Source organism: Lutjanus erythropterus, chromosome 21 (genome assembly GCF_056507025.1).
Source record: "Lutjanus erythropterus isolate fLutEry1 chromosome 21, fLutEry1.hap2, whole genome shotgun sequence".
Lineage (NCBI taxonomy): Eukaryota > Metazoa > Chordata > Actinopteri > Lutjaniformes > Lutjanidae > Lutjanus > Lutjanus erythropterus.
The window spans coordinates 6694911-6713780 of record NC_139337.1 but is presented as its reverse complement, the minus strand read 5'-3'; the positions used below and the strand labels follow the sequence as shown (position 1 = coordinate 6713780).

Here is an 18870-nt window from a genome sequence, read left to right as displayed (position 1 = left end):
GCCAGAACCGCAGCCAGGTGAGCGAGCAACGTAACCAGGCTCAGTTGCCTTTATGGTATACTTGTCAACCTTGAGGCCTCAAACATAGAGGGAATTTCGAAACCAAAGGTGGGAGTTCTGGGGGTCTTTGTTTCCTGCATTCTGATGACTTTTAAAAAAGATTAAAATAACAGCAGACACACACAGCGTACCTTAACCGTATACCGTTAAGGTACCGTTATTAGTACAGAGCAAAAAGGGGCGGGGCTTCGAAAAGGTCAAATCTTGCATAATGCTGCTTTAATTTGAAATAATCAGTGCTGCACCTCAAATCACGTCTCTCAATATGAAAAGAAATTCCTGTGTCTTACCTTGACATAGGGCACCCTGTTTTTGTCCTCATGTACAGAAAGGTTTGTCTTTGTTACTGTGGAGAAGAAAGAAAGTAAAGATCGTGTCTGCGTTTGCATCAGGGTCTGAATGATAATGATAAGAAGCCACATAAGACCCAAACCATACCATCCAACAAGTCCCTGATTTTATCCAAATAGACTTCAAAATATGAAACCTGCAAAGCAAAAAGCTCTCAGTGAGACTTAACCAACATTATGACGTGAACCTGCTGATTTTTAAAAGCATCTGAGCAGCTGATTGAGATGTTAACATACTTTGATATGAAACTCCAGGTTCTGATCCATCGAATAAATGTAGTTGAAGATGTCTTGAACAATTCTGGGAATGACTCCCATCATGTTTGGGTCATGGAGTTTCCCCTTTAAGAGAAAAGTATGTCAATATATACAGAATTTCAGGCACTATTTTTGTCCAGTGGAAAAAGCAGTACCTGACACTTGATATTACCTCCATTGTGTGAGTTTTGCCAGAGGATGTCTGCCCATAGGCAAATATTGTCCCATTGTAGCCCTCCAGAACATCTGTACACATCAAGACAAAGAAAACACATTTAGAATTGAGGTTTAGGCTTGTATTTGAAGGGTTTTGGTGTGTCAGACACTGAAACTACATCTCTATTCTACTGTACATCCTACCTTTGACAATCTTCTGAGCCACAGCATTGTAGAACTGCTCCTGGGTTGTATTGGACTGGAACACACGGTCAAAATAGTATGGTTTACCCTGTGAAGAAGAAGAGGTGGCAGTTATGAGCGCCAGCAATACATGCCAGCATTACACTTAATCAGAACATTCAACATATTTGTGTTAAGTGCCTTAAACATCGCCTCACAGTGATTTAAAGTGCCTGAAACTTTGTTTTATTGTTGTTGGAGTGCCCAAAGATACAGATATTTTGGTAACGTGCAAAATGTTTATCACAGATAATTAAAAGTGACATTACAAAATTATTGCACTTGGAATATACCCATAGACTTTGTAAGAACAACAAAGCAAAGCATGAAAATGATCAACTTCAGACCCCCTCATGCCAGAGTGTTTGCACTATTGTTAAAGTTAATAGTTAAGACTCATTATCATATTAGATCTATTTGTTTTCCATGAAGTGCATGTATGAATGTGTGCCTGTGTATGGAGGGAAATATTTTAGTATACTGACGTGTTTCTTTTGGTATCATGAACGCGCTCCTATGAGGACGTGCAAAAACATCGTAAGGTTTCTGGCTCACAAGGGAAACTATCCTTTAGGCATGGGAAAGTTTCTCGTGCTTACAAGAAAGTCTTTCAAGTTGTCTATTACAATTTGGTATTGACTTGGAGTTACTGCATCATACGACCACACATAAAAATTAATATTCTTATTAATAGCAGATGTGTTGCAGGTGGGTGAAACAGGGTAAAGTGTGTCCCCAGAGAGGGCCGCTGTGCGCGCATTTATACACGAAGCACAACAGCACAACTTCTTTGATTATTTATTTCCTCTGGGGAGTTTCCTCTGTCCTGTTAAGTTTATAAGTACAGTTGTCGGTTTTGTTGCTTAAATTTTCCACAATATTTGCTGGAGAAGCATTGCTGTGTACATGTAAACAAAACTGAAAGCAGCCTTTCTAATCATGAGTAAATCATTAAAAAAAATACTCATACATCAAAACAGCACACAGTAACAAAGTCACCCTGGAAGCTAAAGGTATATACCTTATCAGGCCTCTGTGTCCTATCACTGCTACGACCTGCAGTCCCAGTTGATACTATTAGCTCAGCAGCAGTGGTCTGTGAGCTCTTGATATCAGCTATTCAGTCTGCCTCTGTACAGTCCAGTCATTAACAACTCACTGGTACTGAACTGAAACAGCAGGAATGTATTAAAGAAAGCCAGATTATGGGGAACCACTACAAACAGCACAAAATTCCTTCATCCACAAAGCCTGTTCATCAGTGTCAGCATCTGATCATGTGCAATTATACACAATAATTTGTAGCAATTGGTGTGCGATAAGGAAAGGTATTAAATTATATGAAACCCTTGAATATGAAATTTCTTTCTTGACCAGGGCAATAATAGATATTCAAGTGGCCACGTGATAACAACTGACTACAAAAGCTTGTAAGTCAACCTTGACTTACTTTCTCAAAATAAGGCCCTGGCTAATCTAGTGTGTACTTAGTGGCATCGAGTGGTGAGCTTGCAGATTGCAAACACCTCGCCTCAGCTTTGCCTTCCAACCATGAAGGAGAGAACCTCTGGTGGTCACGAAATTTGCGAAAAAGCACCAAGGTCCCTCTGTAGAACCAGTGCTTGGTTTGTCCGTTGTAGGCTACTGTAGGAATATGCTGGTGCAACACGGCTGACTCCATGGAAGATGTGAAGGGTTCATCCGTAGGTAACGAAAACACAACAATTTGAAAAGGAAAAACACTTATGAATAGTGTTGGGTCTCGTTCACATTTGAACTGATATGAAACCGATACCAGTCCAGGTAACTGGTATTCAGTACCAGTATGAAACTGTAACTTTTTTCAGCACTTTACTTTCTCTTTAGCAACACAAATGCTAGCTAATTTATCACCTGAAGATGTCGATGGAGTTGTTGATGCCTCACATTTAGTTTTTTTGTCCATTGAGTTTTTAGTTCAACCTTTTAAGTGCTAGTGCTTTTTCAGGTTAGATGCGTTCCTCACTAGCTTTGTGTCTGACATAACAAATATTGCAGCGAGTTTTGTTTTGATTGAGTTTTGTGTAACCACACTTGCGACTGATTTTAGCTCACCATCGTCCTGACTCATTTTGACTTGAACAAGCTGCAAGGGTAAACGTCTGTCTCTTTCTTTCTATACTATAAGTTACTCTCTCACCCAAATGCACTGTCAGGTACTGAAATTTGGCCCTGATTGATTTCATATCAGTTGGTACTCAGTTTGGACCCTAAAAAGTACTTAGTTGAGTATCCAATCCTACAAATATTATGTTCTGTTTCTGCCATGTTTGGCCAATTAATTCCCATATATCTTTACACACTGGACCTTTAAATAATGCATAATACCACAGGCTAAATACAGTAACAGCAACAACATCAAACAAATAGTTTTCCCATTGGTAGTGAGGAATGAAAAACTGCCAAAAAATATGTATTTGGATGATGATCCTTTCACGACAAATTGTGTTAATTTAACTAAACATTGGAGAAATAAGCAACATATATCTAAGACTTGTTCTCATGTGGTCTAAGATTTGATCTGCATTGAACCGAGCAGTGCTCCAGTATCCAGTTTTCCACATGAAGCAACTGTTGGCCTATGACTGGGAGTCAATACCTCTGAACAAAGCAGCCATTCTTTTTTATTTTTATTCACAACAGTCATGAGCATCAGGGGTTATAGTTAGCCAAGGAAAATTGATATTTTCTCCTCATCTGTTCTCAGCCTTAATGATCATCAGGAAAAGGCTGACACAACACCTGCCATATAGATATATTTAAAAAAGCTTTACTTGGCCTATACTCATACAGAGATTAAATAAACTTCAGAGTAGAGATGGGTGGCAAATGAAAGAAAAAAACATAAAATATCTTAGTTAGGTGTTGTTCCACCATGAGCCTTCAGAACAGCTTCACTCTTGAGAGCACTCTCAAAAGATCTTCCCTCATTTGGTGTATTGATGGCAGCAGTGGAGTCTGTCTTACATATCACTCTAAACTATATATCCATGTTACAATCTAAGCATTTGTTTACTTCAAGGCCCCAGAGAAGAGCTCTGAAACTGATTTGACATAGTGGCCAGACCATGTAATGACATTGTCACATGATGATGTACAGCCGAACAGGACATTTCCCCATAGACTTACATTGTGAAAGAAGAGTCTGTAAAATGAGAGATTTTTTGAGTGACACAGCCCCTGTGAAATGACTTTTTTCAATGTCAGAAATTGATTGATTTAGTCTACTAACATTTGGAAAGTCTCAAGCAGTCGCACAATCAAATCAGTTTATCCCATTCAAATTAACGGAGGCTAAAACGGAAGTTAGCCGTTTGGCCGAAGGAAGTCTCTAAGAGCATGTGCTCTATGGGCCATACAATGCAGACATATATGCTAAAGCTTCGACATGCATCCAGTTCTTCTTAGTGCATCCATGGTTTACTTCCTGCGAACACTATAATAACATTACATTTGCCTTCAAACTGTTCATTTTCAGTTTTGTTACTTTTACTTCACGTCTTTGTTAGTCTTTCCACTGTTCAAACAATCACCAACTCTGGCTTGGTAGTAATAAACCCTTAATTCACCACACTAGATGTGAAAATATTGAGAGAAGAAGAAGAGGCAGGTCGGACATCAGAGAAACAGTGAGGAGAGATGGTGTATACAGCCAGAATATTTTCCCAGCTACCTTGGAGAATTGATAGCTTATTTCAACAAAACCAGAGTCAGTGATTGTTGAAACAGTGGAAAGACAAGCAAAGACATTTTTGATGAGATTTATTTTGTTTCCATTGAGTCTGAATGAAGATGACAATAATAGCAAGCTAATGTAGCTAACAGTCATCTGATCAGTGATCTAAGACAAAGAGGTGATTATCAAAGTGCTCAAAACACAATACAAAATACTACTGACAATATGTACCAAACTAACTGGATGAAAAATCACTACGTTTGTAGGCAAAGCTACCGTTACTAAAGTGTTGAAAGGAAGTAAATGGTTAAGCAGCTTTTAACATGGATATAAGCCAGGTCACACTACGCTGTGTAGGTAGAGGATTGACATGAAATAACAGGCATTAGCAATGATACTAATTAAGGTCTTGTTCCATTTAGTGTAGTAGAGCTTTTCCAGCAAGCCAAGATGCACAATAGAAGCAGCTTCACTCTGTTTGATCAGAATTTAACTGAACTTTAATTACTATAACTGGTAACACCTGTGTTCACCTTTGTCATGTCAAAATGGCTGCTGTGAAAAAAGTCTATTGGATTGAGATCCGGTGACATCATATATGCAAAAATATGGTGGATGAGAGCAAATGTTTGGTTGACAACTATTTATTAAATCATGTATCGAAATTCATTTTTGTTCACACGTAATTTGTAATATAGTATTACGTTGTAACTGTTGGTTGCTGTCGACATTAAGATTAATTGGGAATGTTATTTATTAGCGTTAACACTGATAACAAGTCCCCTACTCTACACTAGTACCCTCTACTCTTATTAGCTTCCGTGTTGTTTCTACTTTACGACTTAAACACACATGAAGTTGGAATAATGACTTCCCATCCAATGAACACATGAATGCACTATTGTGCAGCGTTCCAGACAATGTTGGAGGGCAGTATTTTCCCACCTCCCACTAGCAAAAGGTCAACAGAACCGCAGTCCAAGTCAGAGTTCCTAGTTGGGATCTACCACAAGTTCACGCAGAAGCACTTGTCTGACGTCATACAACAATGGCAGCACCCACAGAAGCCTAAAATAATCATATCATACAATAAAACCTGTTCAGCATGTAGATTAACTTCTAGACATGATATCAATGTTATTAATGCCATAAAATAAAATATATAATGGTGTCTGTTACTTCATGCATTGTTTTATCCTCATTTGTTTGTTTACACAATAAGGCTGCATTGTTAAGAGTTCAGTTGAGTGTACACCTGCCCAAGAAAGTCGTCAATTTGTCATAGTCAGCCATGTTTTTGTTTCCTTTACGCGTCGTGTACCTGGAACACTTTGAGGTCGCAAGTTGGACATTTCACCTCGGAAATTCTGACCTCCGACGCTGTCCCGAAGGCAGCATTAACCTAAATGCTGGAGCTAAAAAAGTTGATGAAACTGATGAAATTTAGTTTAAAAATACAGTTTCCGATTTGACTAATTAAAACAAACACTGATTCAAACTGAAAAAAGTCTGACAACAACTTGAGCAAACATTGTAGCAAACAAGACAAGGACTAGAAGGGAAACTACTTTTGCTAAAAAAAATAAAAAAAAAAAAAAAAGAAAAAGAAAGAAAGAAAATTATCAAAAGTCGCAATTGCTAGAATGTTGCATTTAGTTTGCTCAGCTGTTATTTTCATGAATCATTTCTTCCTTAAAGGTGCGTCAATTTCTGATTCCAGAAGGAAAAAAACGAATTATAATTAATACAATTAAGGACATTTAAACATTATTTTTTCGACAATGTTCTGAATTTCACTAGGTGACAAGTGGAAAAGCGCTGACTTCGATTCATCCTCCAAAAACACTCACCCCAACCGACACACAATCGTCCCCTTGAAACTTGGGGATGTACTTGTCACCCCGGGCCACCTCCGCGCTGTTCAGCGGCCTGAACCGGCACACCACCTTGATACAGGTCTCCGCTGCGTCCGCCATGTCCGCCGCTGTGGATGGATGGAGAGCTCCTCCGTCCTCCAGTTACAAACCAGCAGGTAGCCGGAGGGGAGGAGGCCGCGCCCCTAACACAGATGTTTCAGCTGACTGGAAACTGTGGTAAAATAGTCCTCAAATATTCCCACTGAAGTGCATCAGAACTTCAGCTGCGTAAAGTAAAGGCAGAACCAAAGCGGACGTGAGGCGCTTTGTCTTCAAAATAAAGTTGAAAATAACTCTAGATTTTAAATGTTTATTTGTACTATTGTATATATATTTCGTTTATTTGTTACAAAAAAAAACAATTTTCTTAAAAACGCATTTAGTCTATTGATAAATCCTCGTATGTCTCACATTCAGCCACTCAACAAATAAAATAAAATATGAGGTAGAAGTTAAAAAGAGAGAAAGTTGCAAGGCTTCACTTTGATGCTCTGAATGAACACCAGTCCAGCTGTGATTAGGGCGGGACTAAAGAATGGTTTGGAGGCATGTCATATGAACAGATCAGTCACATGGTGGGGCTCCAGGATCTCACAAACAATGTGACAGTTCATATACTTGTTTTTATTATTATTAAGCTGAGAAAACTCATAATTTCAAGGCAACTGGTCACTTAATTTATGAGGCAGAGAGTGCTGATAATGTGTTGATATTTTTGGAAGCAAACTCAAGCCCTACCTTTTTAGTCTGGCTTTTAATTGAACTTAATATTTATTTAGTATTTGTATTTATTGATACACCTTCTCCTTTTGTATGATCCATTTATTAGTATTAACTTATGTTTTTATCTTTTATTCACTGTGTTGTTTTCCTTTAAATACTTTGAATAATATTTTATTTCTTTGTTATAGTAAGTTTATTTCAAAAGTTGCAGAGTAAATTTCATTTTATTTTATTATATATTTTTTTTTTCAATTTAATTTTAACAAAGCTAAAGCAAAAGTGAAAAAATGGTTGATGAATTCATATTTTTAAGTGCAGCCATGTAATTTTCAGGCACACAAATAATGACAAATGAGATCCACAGTTCACTATGAACAATTTTTGAATTTGTTCAGGTTTCTAAAACTCATAGATTCAAGTTTATCTAAAGAAGAAAAGTCAATTATCTCAACAAAAGAATATACAATAGGGTGGCAGAATGTTTTTGGTTTACATTAAGACATAGGAGTTTGAGTTTGGCTCCAAAAAAATAGCAAAAACTGTTAAAGGTTTTCCTTTTTTTTTTCTTCTTGTTTTATTGATGGTGTAGTGTCCAGGACGATCAGAGGTGAATAGATTTAAAAGCTGGTTTGATAGAAATAGATTTTTGTTTTTCCTGGATTCTGTTGGTTGCTGTAGTTCATGGAAAGGGTCAAGTGTTCCTCCATCACACTGTAAATCAGACATCAGAGGAGGGCTCATGTGAAATATTAATGCTTCTCCATTACAACAGATTATGTCGACCTGCTGTTGCAAAATGGCTCACTGTACCTGAATGACTGCAGGTATATATACCAAATATACCAGAGTTTGAGCTGAAATAATGTCTGCCTTGTCCACTCTGTCGGCGTCACTGCCTGTCTGGCTATTCGCACATTTCCAACCAACCAGTGAAAGTGGTCATATCATGAAAAAAGGACCAAAATTTCATTACGGAATAAGTGTTTTGATGACAGACAGGAGGTGTTTTCGAGGCTGAAATGTGGTGTGTGTGTGTGTGTGTGTGTGTGTGTGTGTGTGTGTGTGTGTGTGTGTGTGTGTATATACATGTATGGATATTATGCAGATCTAGTCTGGACAGCTATATACTCAGATGTAGCTCCTTAGAGAGGTAAACTACAGATCTGGTCAATGAGATGAAATGAGTCAGAGCTAAAAATGTCCACAGAGGAAGGAGCAGTGAGAGCCTGATGATGCTGTCATTCAGAGAACTAAGAGGCCTCTTTTTCTGATATGCTGTCTGTGGCGCCACCAAGTGGACTGTAAATAACTACAACACACACTCATTTACATCAAGGGCTGCTGCTGAAATAGAGGAAAACAACAAGCTCTATTTAATAGTGGTGGAAATAGTTATTGATCTAATTGGGTAAATTCTTAATGGCAATTAATCCATTAATGATTAATTTTTAACATCCTTACTCCAAATGTTTGCTGCTGCACCATTTTGTTTTGTTTTTCAGTTGTACAAAAATACAGATGAAAGGTTTGGATATTAATTCAAATTGTACTCAGTACTCAACTATGATTTTGAAAGTACTAAAGTAGATTACAAGGTGAAATGAATACTTGAGTACATGTAAAAGTACAGACTTGAAAATCTACTCATTAAAGTACAAATACCCCAAAAAATTACATAATTACAATAGATTGAGTATTTGTAATTAGTTACTTCCACCCCTGCTATATTACCACATGCATTAAAGGGACCTCCTCCTTACTCATAGTGCTGTTGATCCAGATAGTTTTGATATGAGTTGCAGAGATTTGGAGACATTGGTCTGAGATATCTGCATTTACTAGACAGCACTGCGCTTATGGTGCTCAAAACACACACACACACACACACACACACACACACACACACACACACACACACACACACACACACACACACACACACACACAAACCATTTGAAAATAGAATATAGATAGAATATAGAATATAGAATATATTCTAAAAGGTCAAACTCTTAGTCATTAAAGTTTGTGATGGGCCAGCCTCATCATTTTTTATTAAATCAAACTTTTTTTGCAGCTGAGAACTTTTTTGTTTGTTTGTTTGTTTGTTTTGACTGGGTGGACCAAATGAGGCACTGACTTATTATTATTATTATTATTATTTTCTACTTATTTATTTTATCAAATTGAAAAAAGTACTAATTTCAAACACATTATTCAATTATCAAAGAAGAACTAGACTTTTGTCACCTCCATGACATCTTTCAAAGTTGACAAAATGTTACATTTCTTAATTTCACAGAAGTCTTAGTGAGCAGACATTTTAGTGTATTTTTTTAGAGTTGCTGAGAGTTCTCTTAAAATACACATTTTAAAATCATAACTCTGCCACAGGGTTGTCATGTTATGGTTGAGACACATCTGACAGCAAAATCATTTCATGAATTTATCAAAAATAGAAAGCTTACCAGTGCTTGAGCAGTATTCTATTTAAACCAGGAAGTGAGACAGGGGTCCTTAGGGTTTAGCAACCCCTTTTTATGCCCGCTTAAAACATGTTTTTCTTTTCTTTTTTTTTTTTTTTTTAAATCTGCCTGAACTGATGGAAATCTGGGACACAAGTTTAAAAGGCCAAATTTAGTTATCAGTAGCTATTATTAATTTTAGATTTTGAAGGTGTTTAAGACATTTTGTGATTGTTTGAAATTGTGAATTCTTGTCTGACACATTTAATTTAATTCATATAAATCCCTCCAGAATAAATTTTCACCAAAAAAGTTTAGTGTTAGTGGTAATACTTTTTAAAATTTCATTGTGGTAGGACATCATTTGTCCAAATTCTCAAGAATGGCTGACACTTTAGTGACAATATGAATCATGAAAACAAATCATCAATCACTTATGCTTATTCTCTACAAATGTATGCACATACATGTGTTTTTTTCTATGAAGTTATTTGTTTTAAAGGCATTAATAGTCAACTTTTTCTTACCTGTGGTGCTGTGCCACATTTGGCTGCTTCCCAAAATGGCATTCCCATGCCAAAATACAACATACTCACTCTAATACTCACTTAATTTCTTCATTTGTCATTAGAAACATGTCACCACACAATATAATGTGTACAAATGTAAAATATTTCTAAATGGGAGAGTGTGGGGGTCAAAAAGACTTTCTGCAATTTGAAGGTGCAGAATCTACAGCTGCCAGCAGGGGGCAGCAGAAGCTTTCAGTATGTTTTGTGCCGCCAAGGAGGAGCTGAAGGACTCCTGTATATCCTCCCATCAAAACAATAGCAGGTTTTTGTAAACCTCATGCTTACTGAGAGAACAAGATATCAATTCTGTGAATAGTCACCAAAAGATACTGAATAAAAAAATGAAATCAGAGACATTATGGATGTACATTTTTTTTTATTCCATAGAAACTGCAGCATTAGACAAGTGCTGAAGCCGTAAACCATGTTGCAGACACACACACACGCAATCAAACTTTTTTTTCCACACGCACCATCATTCACACACATTCAATCAATGGCGAGCACAGGTGCAGGGAGATGAGACAGTAAAACACTGGGTCAGGAGGAACACAGTCAATCAAAAAAGAAAAAAAAAATCATTTAACGGAAGTGCACCATTACACTTTACGGCATACGGAGGGGCGTTTATTTCTGTGACACCGACTGACCTCCTAAAAATGGCATCATGTCATCCTTAACAGATAGAAAATATAAATTATTCCTACAGTAAGTACATTCTCTAGATTAAGACCCATAAATATGCGTTTGAGAGCTCAAATTACAGTATGTACAGAGGTCCATGCGTCCACGATATACATACATAACAATAAATATTGGATATAGTCACAATACAGCATTAAGATGGATATTTGTTTTTCTTTGAACAAGTTAAGGGTAGAGCAAGACATGGCAGGAGGCAGCATTCATAAACCAGCTGAGGAAAGGCATTCATAACCAATATCTGCCTGTTATTAGTTTTTATTAAAGGGGTTGCTGTGGTTACCGCTGTCCTGGCTCTGAAAGCATGTGAAGAGAAGAGAAGAGAAGAGAAGAGAAGAGAAGAGAAGAGAAGAGAAGAGAAGAGAAGAGAAGAGAAGAGGAAAAAAATAAAGAAGAGGAAATAAGAAAAGAGAACCAGATAACGTTACCTGCATGCTAGCCATTTGGTTAGCTCATACTCTAACTAGACCATTATTTCATTTGTAAACATGGTGGTTTTAACAGCTACCTTAAGCTAGTTAGCATTCATGTAACTAGCTCACTCTCCAGCTGCATCAGTGTTGTTCTAAATTGAAGTGAATTTGGTGCTGAAGTTCAGCCAATTAGCCAGTGTTATCTGAAAACACACAGCTGAGTAGCTGCAGAAAAAGCGCTTTCCAGCCGGTGCTGTTTAATGTTAACAACAATAGTATTCAAGTGGAGGGAAAGGACAGGTCTTGACATAACAAGTTAGTTAGCTAGTTACAACGTCTGTGATGTCAACTGACTGGCTAAATGTTATATTTCTGAGACATGGCAATATGAAAAAATAATAATGACATTTAAAGATTGTGTTTGATAGCCAAAACGCTCTTGGACAACAGACCATACTTGTAATGTTAAGATACAGTATCCCTGGTCAGCTAACGTAAAGCTGTCAGTTAACTTACTGACAGTGTTTAGTTGTAGATTGTCCCCTTTTAACTCTTAAAAGGAAAAGAAACTTGGTGTGAACTTCACTTTGTGATGAGTTGGAATGGAAATGTGTGGTATTTTCTTGAGTCACAGTCAGGTGAGGAAAAAAGAAAACACCAAAAAAAAGAAGAAAAAAGATGAGAAAAAATAAAGGAAAGAAAAGAGAAAAATAGAGAAATGAAAAGACGAGAAAAAGTAAAGAGAAACAAAGATGCTCCCACAAACGGTTACTCAATTCATAAACATGGCGGCTTTCAAAGCTAGCTTAAGGTAGTTAGCATCCATGTAGATTGCGGATTCATTGTGCAACTGAATCAATATTGTCAAAGCTTCTAAATGCAGCTAGATATTTATGTAATCAGTCAGTTAGCTAATTGACAGTATATAGTTGTAGCATAGCTGTATTTCAATACTAAATTACATGCTCAGTGCAAACCTACGTTATCTGGACAGAAAGCATCAACTAGAGAAGAAAAAATAGAGAAGAGAAGAAAAGGGAAGAGAAGAAAAAGTGTTTTGGGGGAAGAAGCACCAGTGAGCTTGTACTCCAGGCTTCAACCTGACTCACAATGAAAAGAAAGAGGGGGAGAAAGGGGGAGATAACGCTAAAAAAAAGGGAGAAACTGATCTCGAGAGTTGCCCTGTGAAAGATACGAAATGACAGATCAATGAGTAGCAGGTCGTAAACGGTTACACCTCTTAAGAGTTCATCCTTTGACCAGTCAGTCAGAGAAAGAAGGGGAGAGATGGAGGAAGACAGATGTGTGTAGACAGACGGAGGAGTTGAGTGAGGGGTAGAGTGTTACTGTGTGAGTGAAAACGAAAGAGAGGGAAAAAAAAAAAGAAAAAAAAAAAAAAAGAGACAGGACCTAGTTTTGGCAACGTGGCTTCCGGTTGCTAAGTAACGGTCTCCGAGGGCAGAAGAAGCGCCTCTTTGAGGTTGTTCATCTCCAAAATGAACAATTTTCACCCCGTCCCTCCTCCCCCACCCCCACCTCTACCTCCACCCTGCTCCAGCCTTTTCCTGAGCAGTTTGTGAATGCTGGCAAAGCGAGAACAAGCAATTCATAGTCACGACTGTCAGCAAACAAGGTAGTCAAAGTGCAACTGGAACTGGATGCCTCCTGTGTTACGTCTTTTTCTGAAGCACAGGGCCGGTGTGTCCTTAACAGGCCACAAGCAGCAAGCTAAATTAAAAAACAAAAAACAAAAAAAAAAACATAAAGCACAGCATTTCTATCATGGGAAAACAAGAGTGAACGAGCTTCACTGTCCACGCTGTCGTAAAGGTGATACAGCATGACATCACCTCAACTTGAAGTTTGAACATCTGTTCAATTAACAATAAAAAAAAAAAAAAAAACACAAAATATTCAGAGATTCAACATTGAAAATAAAACATTAGAAAGTCAGTCAAGTGAACATTTGATGCTGCTGACTGTACTGTATCAGCTCATTAAAATTCCACTCATTAAATATTCAGTGCTTCAGAACCCAGATATTATTGCCTCATCTGTTTCAGACTGTTGCCCACTGCGACTCCAAACAGAGACGAGCGTGAATCTACTAGAGCTGCAACAATTTATCACTGAATTGTCAAGTATTTAATTAACTGTCAACTATTTTGATAATTATTTAAGTGGTAATTTTTTTTAAAGAAAAAAGTCAAAATTCTCTGATTTCACCTTCTTCAATGTGAATTATTTCTGGTTTTATTATTCCTCTCTGACAGTAAACTGAATATCTTTGGGTTATGGACAAGACAAGACCTTTAAGACGTCATCTTGGACTTTGAGTAACACTGATTGACATTTTAACCATTTTCCTTACCAAACAACCCATTAGAGTTGCACTGATATCACGTTTTTCAGACGTAGGGCAAGTACAAGTACATTTGTGTACTTGCCGAAACCGAATACCTCTCTTCCTTAATGTGCTGTTTGCAGCTGCTAGCATTAGCAAACTCCTTGAACTGATATTTCATTGAATTGCTGGTGGTATCGGGTGTGGTGGTATTGGAGTAATTTTAGTATGAGTCCATAAGCATCCCTACAACTAATCGAATAATTGAGAAAATGATCAAATTATTCAACAATTGAACTAATCATTAGTTGCAACCCTAGAAACTATGCATAGGTGCGGTTGGTGTCACTAAATAGCCTTTTTAGATGCTTTGCTAAGAAGCAGTATATTTATTAAGGTTGTAATGTATGAATATTGTCCCTGTGTCACTATTTTTGTTGCTAAATAAAGGGTTAATTAAATAATTTGATTCCTGCACATTTGTGTTTCAGTGTTTTGCCAAGTATCTGCATGGGCTGAAATGAAAAGCCGCCTGCTCTTGTGATGTTTTTAATTTGAAGCAGACACTAATGGCACATTTAGTACCGAGCACAGGCAGCTGGCTGAGGATGTGTCTGCTGACTAAGCTGTTTGATTGCGTCTCCATGGAGGAGGACGGGTCTGTGTGGGCATGGGTAAACCTCCAGTTAACACAAACTGAGAGTAAATCCACCTTTCAGAGACTTGAAGGAACTTGGGGAGTTTAAGCTAATGTTATGAGTCACAATCTGTGACCCTTGGGACACTAAATATAGTTAATTTAATCTCAGCATGAGACCCAAGCTGATTTAAACATACTGGGTCTATTGTGAGAGGACATGTGCAGTCGTGGGTGATGAAACACTGCAAGCCAAGTTGCCATGGTCCAAAAGCAGATGATGAGTTAGGAGACAAAAGGAAGAAAATAGGGGCAGATAAAGTATTTGAAACTGACTGTACTGCAATTAAAGCTGAGTTTAGTTTTCCTAAAGGTTTGAGCTTAACTACTGGCATATTTCTTTGGGGGCTGGATGAATTTCTGCAGCTTAGTGAGCTAAAACAGACTTATCACAGGAGCACTTCAGATAATCAAACAAACACTTCTGCATTTAGTCTGCAAATCTCCAATCTCCATATCAGTTGGTATACTTTGCCAACCTTAGGGCTTTTCCCACTGCACTTAGCCCAGTGCTAACAGGCTCAATCCTGCTAAAATCCTGGTGCATTCTAAAAAGGGCCGGCCCCTACTTTAGGCTTGCTGGTTAGCCCCACATTTGCACGGTTATGCCCTGCAAATCAGGGCTAAATGATGTTAAAGAGGGGTCAGTCATATAGTCCTGGGCTGACTTAACAATGTCTGTGTGAAAAGGGCCTAAGTTATCCTAGTGTCAACTCCCAGGATTAAGGAAGCTGTTAGTTCCGGGCTGAGAAATCTTTCACACTAGCTCATTCCAAAGTGGGTTAACCTTGGCTAGAGCCTAGGGATTGCTAGCCCTGCTCTGGAGCAGGGGTATCTCTGAGTTTGCAGTGTTATTCCCTGAAAACGGACTAAAATAAGGCTAAAGGGTGCCACTGTGAAATGGGGATAAAGTCTGTTGAGTAGTCACGTGTCATTCTGGAATGTAAACATTAGTACAACAATCGTATCGCCCTAGGCTTAATCATTGCTTAACAATATGTCTGTGAAAAGGGGCTAAATTAGCCTAGGGTCAAGTCTTAGCTCAGGGCTAAGATAATAGGATGGGTTCATATGCAGTGTGAAAAGCTCTTTAGGACCTTCTTAGACCCAAGCGAAGGGAGGTGTTGGTCCCAGGCTTAGACCGCTTTCACACTGGGTCATTCCAAAGCAAGCTAACCCCAGCTATAGCCTAGGACTTGCTGGGCTTGCTCTGCAGCAGAATTAGCCCCTGAAAATCAACTAAACATGGGGATGAAACGGCTTAAGGCTGTTGAATAGTCACACGTCAATCTATAATGTAAATATCAGTCATGTGTTCCAATGGACAACCAGGGTTGGTAGAAGTGCAGTGTGAATCACATAGCCCTGGGCTTAGGTTAACCTTTAGTTAACAAAGAGTGTAGGGCCTAGTTAGCACCACAAAAGACAGCCCTGGGCTAAGAATATGCAGTGTGAAAAGCTCTTCTGAGACCATGCAAACATGTCAAATTTGTCTACAGACATACAAATCAACATATATGAAGAATACATTTTCCAAGTGAATGATAACCATTTATGTGGGTTGAAATTGAGCGGTTATTTCAAGAATATTCCAAAGAAAAAAACTTTTGGGTTTCAGGGGCAATTAGTACTAAATCACATGGTGCTTTCCAGGAAACCTTCAAAAAACAATTACCTGCAAATTAAGTGTTACTATTAACTATGACCTACACAAACAGAACCTGATTAACCTTTAGTTTGTTTTGCATAACCTCATCAGTCAATACGGTATGACCCTTCTTCTACGGCAGGCGAGGTATTAGACCAGTGGACTGAACCATTCTGAGGGTTTAAGGGGGGATTATCTTCTTGTCAAGCCAGTCAGCTTTGCTTGGTTATCATCACTGGTATCACCAAGGTCAATTTAACACACAGAGCAGTGCACTTACATATGATCTAAGTTACTAAGATAAAAGTTCACCCAATGTTAAATGCAGGTTGTGTCACCTTAGATCCCCTGTACATGTCTATCAGTTAACCAGTGGGAGATCATTTACATCCAGACTCAAGAGGACACAACAGCCGAGGCTATTCCAGCACAGAGCCATAAATCAGACAATAATAAAGTATGTTTACAGGCTTGTCTTTTCTTTTTTCTATCTTCCTACCCTGTCTGCTTAGTCCCCTCTGATTGAGGTTACTTAGTCCTAAATTCAAGTTTAAAACATGAAATTAAATCAGGCCTCCTCACTCATAAATCCTCAGCTTGATGCTGCTGCTCTGAACTATACAAGAATTGGGAATTCCAAAAAATATCTTGTCTTAATCAGGCATTTATAATTTTAAAAACTATTATCAGACAAAGGGGAAAAGTCTAGATGCAGGTTTGATAAGGCGCTTGGTACACAAGGGGCAATAATATATCTAACAGAGTGATAGCTTATCAGTGTTGGACTCAGAGCTTTTTCAGATTTGTTAACAGGTGTTTTTTCCTACAATTTGTAACTGAGCATTTTATTATATTACAAGACTAAACAATAAAAAGGGCCAGACATCACTATTCCTGATACTATGAACTGTGAAAAGTTACAACTGTTGATTTTTCAAATCAGAGTTTGCACTGGATGACAGTGTTGTTATGCTGGATTATGACTGTGATGGTTTATGATGCATCTTAAGAGCAAACATAAAGCTTTTCATAACAGTGTTAAAAGAAGAGTATTTTGGTCAATAATTCATAGATGGGGAACTATGAGAAGCTGAACGCTCCAAGGCCTCAGTCTGCTGTTAATCTCCCAAATACACTGCAGGTCAGTCCACGACAACTTCAACAGCAAAAACAAAGAATAAATAGCTTAACACTCATCGAAACATGTTCCAGTTCCTTGGTTTTTTACAAATAAAATACATACAGTACTTGTTTATTTCTTTAGACAAACGCGTATTGTTGTTTTATAATATTTTCATATGTACATTTTCAGTAGTCGTTACATAGATAGTATTTCAGCACAGTTTAAGAACTTGAAACCACACAGGGGAACAGAGATGCATCAAAAAATCAATCTTTTGGCTTGTAGGTCAGTTCTTTCACCTGTATTGAGTGATACCAAAGCTTAAGTCAAACTGTATTTGCAAATACTTTGATTTGTTTCACGGATAGTAAAACACAACTTGTAGTTGGAGTCATCTTGCACTTAAGTTCTGAAGGCCAGCTGCACTCATAATGCATACAATTTGCTTTAAAGGACAAGGGTGGTGATATTCTATATTTTTCTTAATAGAGCACCGAATGTGGATTAGTCAACTGCTGAAAATAACCCCAATAAGATTAACAAATACGAAAATATCAGTGCCCAATTGTTTTGTCTATTTGCACCTGGGTGAAAACAGTCACTGCAGCTATTCAGCTATTTACACCCAGCCCCATAGTTTAGCTATAATGAGTGACAAGGATGTGGGGGATGAATAAGTTAGCCGCTATGCCACAGTGGTTATTTACAGCCAAGTGCAAATAAGATTGTTGGCTATAGACACCTGGATGTTTGTCTCTGCCATGCTAGGCTACATATTACCAAGGTGTAAATAGCCACATTAGCAATTCCACCCTGGGTGCAAATAGCTTTGTTGGCTACTGACAATGGGGTGCTTGTCTTTGCCATGCTAGACTATATACACTCTATATACATAGCCACACTGGCTATTCCACAAATAGCATTGTTGACTGCTGACATCTGGGTGCTAATAGTATCTGCCTCTGAAATTTGCCTTTAAAAAAATTAAAAATTAAAGCTCCATATTTGTTACCTGTTTTTAAAGCCAACATGCTAGCAAATATTTGCAAATTTACACGTCCAGCAGACAAAGTATCATTTGCTTGGTAGTCCAATATTCGTTCTCGTTAAGCTCTATTTTTCCTCAGGAAAAATATCTGTCTTTTTAGCTGCTAAATGCTGTAATGTAGCACACTGTGGGTGTATCAGACCTCAAGATGGCAAACGAGGTTGATAGCAGTGAGAATGAACAAAAACAGCAAAGTTGTGTGCCGTAAAACCAAAGCAACAAGCTGAAATGTGCAAAAAAAAAAAAAACTCCACATAGAGTTGAAAGACACAGGTGATAATTCTTTGTGGATTCATTGCTATGGGCAACACCTTTCACATTAAACATTGAGCACTGTCATTTGACCCATTGTTATTAAAAAAAGATTGGTGTAGCTTTAAAGATTTACATCTGCAATAAGAATCAAGCACCACAGACAGAGTAGGCCAATCCAAAAG

General features: G+C 37.9%; 1 protein-coding gene across 1 annotated transcript in view; it reads right to left on the bottom strand.

Annotated features, from left to right (window-relative positions):
• LOC146307233 (kinesin-1 heavy chain-like) overlaps window positions 1–6961 on the bottom strand; it is a 32752-nt gene extending 25791 nt beyond the window's left edge. Inside the window, exons 1-6 of the mRNA XM_084747669.1 lie at window positions 6633–6961; window positions 1029–1116; window positions 841–914; window positions 648–752; window positions 499–547; window positions 351–406 (exon numbers count right to left, since the gene is read on the bottom strand). Of these exons, the coding sequence (XP_084603795.1) occupies window positions 351–406; window positions 499–547; window positions 648–752; window positions 841–914; window positions 1029–1116; window positions 6633–6758 (498 nt within the window). The 5' untranslated portion in view covers window positions 6759–6961. The remainder of the gene's footprint in view (window positions 1–350; window positions 407–498; window positions 548–647; window positions 753–840; window positions 915–1028; window positions 1117–6632) is intronic.
• Between the last annotated feature and the right edge of the window lie 11909 nt (window positions 6962–18870).